General features: G+C 35.5%; 1 protein-coding gene across 1 annotated transcript; it reads left to right on the top strand.

The window, feature by feature from the left end:
- Positions 1 to 232: 232 nt before the first annotated feature.
- LOC133254499 (amine sulfotransferase-like) lies at positions 233 to 6278 on the top strand. The gene is made up of 3 exons (XM_061428713.1): positions 233 to 333; positions 3686 to 3836; positions 6046 to 6278. Exons 1-3 carry the CDS (start codon positions 268 to 270, stop codon positions 6276 to 6278), a joined length of 450 nt encoding a protein of 149 aa, XP_061284697.1. The 5' UTR covers positions 233 to 267.
- Positions 6279 to 10350: the final 4072 nt, after the last annotated feature.

Raw genomic sequence — 10350 nt, 5'->3', positions numbered from 1 at the left:
AGACTCTGGTTTTGGGGTAGATGCTCAGGCACGCCCAGAGGGGCACCCCTTGAGTTCTGGCTCGCCTTGCCCACCAGAACTCTCCCATATGACCCTGTCATGGGTGGGGACTCCCGGCACTTTATTGCTTCTGAGCAACCTGATATCCTTTCCCTAATGTCAACAGAATCTTATTCAATTGATCAACACTGGGCTACCAGCTGACATTCTAGAACACTACTCATTGGTCAAATCAAACTCTGCAAGGAGTATTTCTTCCTCAGCAACATGTCAATCCCTAACACCCTAAGGTTGTATCAGAGTGAATCCTGCTTCATCAGTTCACCTCTAACAGTGAGTAGTAATAGGGGCAGACTTAGCCTCTTTCAAGTCTTACCCTCTCTTCAGCACACAAACACATTTAATTTTTTCTCCTCGGATTGCTGGGTTTTTCCCCCCTCTCCCTTTATTTTAGACTTCAGTGCAAGAATAAGGAAAAACAAGATGTCCTTTCTCTCTACTGTCACTTTCTCCTGTATTCATCATGAAGATACATACAAGTCTTGCCAATGCTGAGATCCTGTATGAATCCACCCCATAACCAACTCTTCTCTTGCATCTGTGACAAACAACTCATGATTTTATCTTAAAGCTGTGCAAGACAGACTGAACTATTAATAGCAAAGAAGTGGTATTCAGAATGTTTGTGTGGACTGCCTGATACGCTTTCAACTTTTCTTAACATTCAGTGTCTGGAATTTGTGTTTTCTAGGCGGTTGTTTGGGGCATTGTGGGGTGTCAGGTGGTTTGTGATATTGACTCATTTTCATCTTTGCTTGCACTTCAACTATAGTTTCTATTTATGAACTTATGCATTTGTCCATGTTATACAGTAAAAATGCTGCCACACCACGCTCCACAGTATGAATTCTCCAAGGTTTTTCATGGAAACGTTGTGATGCCATGTCAAAATAGCACTGCAGATATTGAACCCATTCTTTGCAGGTTATCAGTCTATTCTGTTCTCAGTCCTCAATAGTTGAGGTTCTGTGGACTGCAACTTGAGTGAGATAACTACAAGCAGGTTGGTAGAACTCTAACTGAATCTTCAATTGAGAGGTAAATTGTTGTTGTTGTTGTTTATTCACCAAGTCTTATCCCTCTCTTTTGTGACCTCATGGACTATAACGCATCAGGCTTCTCTATCTATGGGATTTCCCAGGCAAGAATGCTGGAGTGGATTGCCATTTCTTCTCCAGGTGATCTTTCCCACCCAGGGATCGAACCCACATCTTCTGTATTGCAAAGCAGCATGCCCCAAAGACTTCTCTGAAAGTTGAGATAAAACATCAATTGAAACAAAGATAGTGAATTAACATTATTTTGATTCTCATTTTTGGAAAGGCTAGGTTATTAAAATGCAGATTTCCAAGTTACACTCCCCAGAAATTCTGATTCTGCCAGTCTGAAATAGGGCCTACAATATGAAAGCTTGTCCAGACTCCCGGGTGATTCTAATACAGGTGATTTTTTTTTTCTCTTCCTTAGCAAACTAAGCCCAACTTTTATTTCCCTTTAATGATAAGGTGGTCTTTCTCAGGTGGTTCAGTGTAAAGAATCTGTAGGCAATGCAGGTTCAATCCTTGTGATGGGAACATCTCTTGGAGAAGAAATTGGCTACACGCTCCAGTTTCCTTGCCTGAAAAAACTCATAGACAGAGAAGCCTGGCAGGCTATCGTCCATTGGGTCAAAAAAGAATCAGATACCACTTAGTGACTAAACAACAACAGCAGTGATCAAATGAGTTAGATTGTTTGAAAGGATTAAATGTTGCTTTGTGATTAAGCTATATTTGCAAAATTTTTAACAAATTCATTTTCTTAGTATGCACAGAAATTTTTAAAAAGTACATAACTGAAATATATGCTGGCTCTAAATATAATATTATTAGAACTTCTTGGATTCCCTCATCTATTTAACAATTAGGAATAGATTTCTCCCTAATAAAGGGCCCCTGGACAAGGGCCCTGTCCTTTCCTCACTCAGACCCATCAGCAAATCTTACTTCCTGACAAAAAAAAATATTAATAGTAAAGTCTTGGATATGTATTTAAAAATAGAATAGATTTCTCTGCCAGAGCTAATGAAGAAATGTTTGGCAGGAATGATTTTTGCTTTAGACTGCTTCCAATTTTTGCTTTCATTTTCTTTTTTAGACTTATTTCAGGATTCTGATTAAAAAAAATACAAAACTTCTATTGGAAAATATAATAATTACCAAATAGTATCTTGCAACTATATGAAGGAATATTTCCAGTGTAAATCCAATTGGTATTTCTCCCACACAACATATACCACAGTTCATCTGATAGAGCATATTAAATCCAAGAACCTCAAAAGCTTCTTTCAGACACAGTAGATTCTTCATGTTCCAGAAGAAAAAGAGAAGTTAAAAGTACATTCATTAAAGAAATGTCTACTTCTAAAACAATGAAAAGCATGTAATGTGTAAACATATAAGATCATAGGAAACTGTATGATAAAATGTTTAAGACCATGGACTCTGTTGCCAAATTGTCTGGCATCAAATTGAAAGGTTGTTGCTGAGCCGTGAAAGACACTGGGATTCTTGGCCTCCAGAGGAGAACAATTCAATCTGAGGCCAGCAACAAAGTTTGATTGCTCAGAGATTTTGTGTAATAAAGTTTTATTAAAGTATAAAAGAGATAGAGAAAGCTTCTGACGCAAACATCAGAAGGGGGCAGAAAGAGTGCCCCCTGCTAGTCTTTAGCAGGATGTTATATAGCTGCTAGCAGTCAGCTAATTAAAAAAGGAAATGTTTCAAAACTCATGAATGGCACCAGGCCCCTCACCCACAACATGCATTTTGAGATAACATTGGCACAGTGTGAGTTGTCCTGGACCATAAAAAGATTGACATGAATCTTGAAGAAACGCAGGTATCCAAGCAAATACAGTCTCATTAACATAGCTTAAGAGAACATTTGGTTGAGTAAAACATACTGGTTTGTCAAAGTCAGTTCTGAGTCATAGGCAAGACCTGACTTGAAGACAGAGTCTAGGATAAATACATAGTTCATTAACATAGCTTAAGATAAACATTTCCATAAGAAAAATGCATTGGTTAGCTCGAGGTTTGAGAAAAGTTAAGTTCTGGTGGAACCAGGCGTTCTCCTTATGTCAACACAGAATTTTTAAAAGAAATCTCTGTTTAAAAGAAACCCCTTTTAAAATTTCTATAGAGAAGGGGGAAATATCTAACACTTGTAGTTTGTTTCCTCCTGCTGCTTAAGAGAGAGAGAAAAAACGTCTAACATTTGCAGCCTATTTCCTCCATTTCAAGACCCTGGCCTTTCTGCCTGTTGCCCTCTCAAAATCTTGCAGCTCTGGTAACTGGGCCACCTTAAGCAGTTTGCTGATTTACTCACCTGTATGTTTGAAATCATGATAATATTGCCTTCAAGGCAACCACTTTAACTTAGCATCTTCCTTTCCCCATCTTTAACACAGTGGTAATAACAACATCTCTAGCAACAAAGGGTTCCTGTGAAGATTAAATGATATACTATATGTAAGCTGGTTTCTCTAGTAAACGAGTTGATCCATATTGAAAATTCAGGAAGTCTTAGTCATCATTGTAAATACTAAGGATTCGAATTGTATTTTATCTGTTTTTACTTGTAGGTGATGATTATGGATGGTGACAACAAATATTTATTGAAATTTAAAGGCTATAATTTTGCACGTCTTTTTGTTGATATTAACTTTCTAAAAAATCTAGATGACTTTGAAACTAGAGATGATGATGTCTTCGTCATTACATACCCCAAATCTGGTAAGTCTGAGTAAGTCTGCCACCTGTTTCATTCTTTACTCTGGTTTGGTAATACATGTGGACAGATGTACTCTTATCCAGACTTTGACAGTAGCCCAGCCAACAATTAGGTAACCATTTAGGATCAGAAGAAGGGTTAAACAAACCTCATGTGTCTATCTTATAAGGTCATTTGAAATGCTTATACTGTCATCTCTGTTAGCACCTATGAAGAAACCAAATAGGAAGCCAATAGCTCACCAGGCTCCTCCGTCCATGGGATTCTCCAGGCAAGAATACTGGAGTGGGTTGCCATTTCCTTCTCCAGGGGATCTTCCCGACCCAGGGATTGAACCCAGGTCTCCTGCATTGCAGGCAGACGCTTTAACCTCTGAGCCACCAGGGAAGCCCTCAGGAAGCCAATAGGAGATATTTATTAAACGCTGCCCTTGGTCTGAGAATGAAGAAAATACATTTAAAAGAAAAAAACAAAACAAAACAGGATTTTTATTAGGAGCATATCTCAGCCAGAACTAATTCATGTTTCGTAGTTCTCTAATTGATTTGTACTTCCATATAATAAGAAACCCCAGTAGCTCAGACGGTAGAGAATCTGCTTGCAATGCAGGATACCTGGGTTCAGTCCCTGGGTTGGGAAGATTCCTTGGAGAAAGAAATGGCAACCTACTTCAGTATTCTTGCTTGGAGAATTCCATCAACAGAGGAGCCAGGCAGGCTACAGTCCAGAGGGTCACGAAGAGTTGGACACAGTTGAGCAAATAACACTTTCCATATAAGAAGAAAATAAATTTCTCTAGGATAAATTGTTCTCAACATGAAATTTTTACAACTTGTTTTTTTATATTGGGCTTCCCTGATGGCTTAGATGGTAATGAATCTGCCTGCAATGTAGGAGACCTGGGTTTGATTCCTGGGGTGGCAAGATCCCCTGGAGAAAGGAATGACTACCCACTCCAGTATTCTTGCCTGGAGAATTCCATAGACAGAGAAGCCTAGTGGGCTACAGTCCATGGGGTCCTAAAGAGTCAGACACAATTTTTCATATCAGGCAATTTTTTATATTACACTGTTTAGAACATAAGATGACTGGGGCCAGTGAAGCAATGTTGTATGAAGTGAATAATGGTCTCAAAGACACATTGGAATCTAAGTCAATGGAAATAAAAACATTCCTGATTTTTATGAAAATACTCCAACTCTTCCTTTTACCATCTACTTTGAAATTCATGACCTTGTTTACTTCCCTGAAATAGTAATACATCCCTTTACCCCTGGATTCTCCCACTCTGCACAACTTATTAACACCTCTGATTTGGTGATTATTTTTCCTCCCTTAGTTATCAGTGGCATCTCAGTCTGCCTAATTTTAGTTCAAACACTGAAGTCCATATCTAGTTTTTCCTTTATCCTTAATTTTGCCCAAGTATTTTGTCAAGAAATAATAAGTAAGCAAAAAAAGTGAAAGAGGTCTTGAGCTCTTAATTTGTCTATTCTTTTAAATGACAAAACTTCTATATGCAAGACAGCAAAAGAGACACAAATATAAAGAACAGACTCTTTGACTCTGTGGGAGAAGTCAAGGGTGGGATGACTTGAGAGAATAGCATTGAAACATGTATATTACCATATGTGATATAGATTACCAGTCCAAGTTCAATGCATGAATCAGCACACTCAAATTGGGTGCACTGGGACAACCCTGAGGGATGGGATGGGGAGGGAGCTGGGAGAGGGGACTCAGGATGGGGGACACATGTACACCCATGGCTGACTCATGTCAATGTATGGCAAAACCCACTACAATATTGTAAAGTAATTAGCCTCCAATTAAAATAAATATATTAATTTTTTTTTAAAGAAAGAAGACTAAGGAAATGGAAACAGAGTTAGTCAGAGAAAATTTTGGAAACAGACTTTACTTGAAGTAGAGGAAACCGAGCTGAAGGATGAATCTGATTCACTATTATTATGGAATCAGAACCCCCACAGCTCTTCAGAGTGAAAAAGGAAGTAAAACCCTTGATATCATCTCTAATAATTTTAATGTAAAACACAAACAAACAGAAAACTTGGACAAATTCACTGATGTCTTTAAGGTGGTAAAAAGAAAGAAACTGCTTCAGATAGTTTTGAGATGGATGGCATTATTATTGACATTTATTGTTAAAAAATTAATTCAAGGTTGAAAACAAGATATATATTTTTACAGGTACCATTTGGACTCAGCAGATATTAAGCTTGATTTACTATGAGGGACATCGTAACAGAACTGAAATTGTGAACACAGCTGACAGAAGCCCCTTCCTGGAATACAATCTACACAAAATAGACTTTGAGAAGAGACCATCCCCTCGCCTCTTTGCTTCCCACGTCCCGTACTATTTAGCACCAAAAGGTCTCAAGAACAAAAAAGCTAAAGTATGTCGCACAAATAGCTCATGAACCTTTTGAACAAACAAAAATAGTTTCTTTACATAATGTCCTCCCAAACCCACTCATTCACATTCCTTCTAATGTGATTATTATAATCTTTGTGATATTGTTCTTAGTCTCCCAGTCCTGTCCGACTCTTCACAACCCCATGGATTGTAGCCCATCGGGCTCTTCTGTCCATGGGGATTCTTCAGGCAAGAATACTGGAGTGAGTGGGTTGCCATGCTCTCCTCCAGGGGATCTTCCCAACCCAGAGATTGAACCCAGGTCTCCCATGTTGCAGGTAGATTCTTTAGAGTCTAAACCAACAGGGAAGCCCATGACTGCTGGAGAAGCCTATCTCTTCTCCAGGGGACCTTTCTGACCCAGGAATCAAACCAGGGTCTCCTGCACTGCAGGTGGATTCTTTACCACCTGGGCTACCAGGGAAGCCCTGGTACCTCCTATACCCCACCAAATAAAAATATTACTTTACACATTAAAGCTATATATGAAATTTTGCAACAAGCAGTCTTATAGATCTTCACACTTTTTTTGTTCTGGTGAAGTGTTTCCCTAAAAGTGAAAATTTCAGCTTTAGATGACCAAATTTTTAAATGTTGGTAGGTATTATCTATTTGCCTTATAAAATCTATCACTGACACTTCATCAAATAGCATATAAGAATGTTTTTTTCCTTACACACTCACCAAAGAATGAAATTATAAATCTTTGCTAATGCGTTAGGTAAGAACTATCTTATTCTTGAGTAACTGTAGTCCTTTTGGTTTTAGTAAACTTGAGCCCCTTTCTGTTTATTTCCAGGCCTTGAAATATCCTTCATATCCTTTGCCTATCTTTCTTAAAATTTGTCTTTATTTACTGTTTGCTTGAAGCATTTGTATGGGGTAAAAATTGTTCCACTTAACAGTTACCTTTAAAACTTGTTGAATGCATTTAATTTCATGTAACCAACTTAACAATTTTTCCTTCATAGTATCTTGCTATCGAATTTTGTTAATAAACACTTCCCAGCTAGAAAGATTGTGCAAATACTTTCCAGTTTTCCTCTCTGTTTTTATTTTTTACATTTAATTATAAATTATATCAGATATCACAGGTGATTTGAAATATGACTATTGGGTAATAATTGCCAATGGGATTGGCCAATTGATCCAATATGATTTCAGCATTTAGTTTTTCCCTACTGTTTTCAAGTCTACATTTTGATATGCTATTTCCATATTTCCCTCCTCTGACTATTCATTCTGCATTCCCAAAATTAATAGATATATTTAATATGTGCCCATTCTTCACTGTTTTGAATGATGTAACTGATAAAATCCCATGAAGTTTATTCTTTAATATGTTAATTTCCCAATAATATTAAATGCTGATTAACATTAATAAAATAAGATTAAGTCTGAGAAATCATTATCATAGCTCTTTTCCAACATTCCATCCAGCAATATTCTATGGCTCTTTATTTATCAAATATACATTCGTGTCTGGGCTTCCCAGGTGGCTCAGTGGTAGAGAATCTGCCTGTGAAGCAGCAGATGTGGGTTATATACCTGGGTTGGGAAGGTCCCCTGGAGAAGGAAATGACTAACCTCTCCAGCATTCTTGCCTGGAGAATCCCCATGGACAGAGAAGTCTGGCGGGTCACAGAAGTGCTGGACATGACTCAGCAACTAAACAAAAAGAACATTTGTGTCCACCACAAGTGTTATGATGCTCTTTGTATGCTTCCTACATTTTTTTTTTCGTGGATTGCCAGATTTTGGTTTAAATTTTACACACGTAATTAATTGGTTTTCATTATTGCCTTCTCTATTTAGCTATTACTGTTATAAAGTAAATGATACTGATCTTGTTACACTATTATATTTGGCTCCACAAATCTCTTCATTTGTTTTATTAATTTTCCCTATATTCTCTGAAATACATTTTATTTTAAAATAATAATATATTCTATATTTCTCTGCTTTTCAATATTTGTACTTCTTTCTTTTCTGTTTCAGGACTTAAATATCTATAGAAAAGAAATAGAATACTGAGGTGATGAGAAATATCATGTCCTTGACTGACATTTTTTTGTACACTTTTCTTCATTTTGTTTTTTGTTTTATGTTGCAATGATTTTGAGGTACACAATGCTGAGAAATACTTTTTCCCCCTTTCTCAGTTCTCTTGAAATTTGAATTTTGTTCTTCAGAAAAGTTCTAATCACTTAAAAATCCTTTTTTGGCACCTGAGGTACAACGTTCCCTCTTTCCCACCTTTAAACTAAAGCAAAAAGAAATTGATTAGATATTTACTAATGCTTTATTTCTGAGATAAATCTTACATTTTTATATTATTGTACTTTATTAACATTCTGCTGGAAGAATTTTTTTTTTTTCAGGAAATTTTATCTGTAATTATTTTTTAAATAGACAGTTTTCTATGATATTGAAAGATATTTGATTTTAATATCATTGTAAGTCAATTTTGTAAGACAAATTTTGAAGCTTTTAAAATTTGTTTAGTTTTTCAAGTATTTTAAAATTACAAATAAGAATATTTTGAAGATTTAATTAAATTCCACTACAATATGTCTCATACTGATAGCTCTATAGTTCTAAAACATTTTCCCTTTTGCAGTTTACTTCATTTAGCTACCTTTCCCTAAATCATTAATATAATTTTATTTTCAAAGTAAATTATCACCCTTTCATCTATATTTCAAAACTGTTGAAAAAAACTGCAATGTATACGTTCATGAACTGATGACTATTTATCTAATTCTATGATTACATTTTATCATTCATTAGTAACAGTGAAAATTTTTTCGTTGTACATTCTTTGTTCTTTTTTTTGTACATTTTTCAGACTATGGGCATTTTCTTATTATATTGTTATTTTTTTGTTGCAAAGAACTAAAATTTTTAAAATAATTAATATTTTCCACTTCATTGATTTCTGCTTTGATTTTAACTTTTTCTCATATTTTGTTTGAATATATTTTTGTCATGTGATATCCAATATTTATTTGTTAAATATTGATATTTTAAAATGATGAATATCCATTTCAGCATTGCTATGGATATAATGTTGTTAGCATCAAAGTAACCTATCTTTTCATTTTTAATTTTCTCATTGGTCCAAATTATTCTGAAGAATTTTTATTTTCAAATAAAATGTTTATAAATATTTATAAAACTAAAATTGTTTTTCAGTGTTGATAATTAATATTAAGGAATAGTAATTATGGAATCAGGTAATGGTATAGTAAGAATTCTAAGTTTTGAAATACATCAAGAAGTTTTATGGCCAATTACATGTAGATCAATTTTTCAATGCATTCCATGACTACCTGAGAAAATAATGTGAATTCTCTGCTTGGGGCACCAGAAATTGAAAGTGTTAGTTATTCAGTTGTGTCCAACTTTTGTGACCTCATGGACTGTAGTCTGCCAGGCTCCTCTGTTCGTGGAATTCTCTAGGCACGAATACTAGAATGGGTAGCCATTCTTTGTCCAGGGGATCTTCCTGGCCTAGGGATCAAACCCAGGTCTCTTGACTTGCAGGCAGATTCTTTACCATCTGAGCCACCTTGGGACACTAACACAAACATATAAAATAAATTTTGCTAAATAATATTATAAATTTATTATGTTAATCCTTTTATGCTTATGTTTGAAGATAAGTGTGTAAATTTTCATGATTGTAACTAAATTGAAATCTTTCCAGAGTTTCTAGACATTGTGCTATTCACATTTTTCTATTAATGCAGTATACAGATTCCTATTCTGTTGGTCATTAACCAATTTTTTTATTGTCCTATTAAAATATTTGGCTTTAAATTCTGCTTAGCTATATATTATCAATTGTTTTGCCCTTCCCTGAGATTTTGACATGTGCCTTTTCTTGTTCTTTATTTTCAATGTTTTTTTTTTGACTGCTGTATAATTTTATATATTATGTAAGTAATTCTATGAGACCCACACTTTTCCTTCATTGAATACTTACCTTCTTCCATTATTCTATTATTAGAATATACCCTATTACATTACATTCTTGAGCATGTCCCATGGTGCACATCAGCATGAGCTTCCCT

Source organism: Bos javanicus, chromosome 9 (assembly GCF_032452875.1).
Source record: "Bos javanicus breed banteng chromosome 9, ARS-OSU_banteng_1.0, whole genome shotgun sequence".
NCBI classification, from domain to species: Eukaryota; Metazoa; Chordata; class Mammalia; order Artiodactyla; family Bovidae; genus Bos; species Bos javanicus.
Note: the sequence above shows the minus strand (reverse complement) of the source record. Positions and strands in the feature narration are given on the sequence as shown.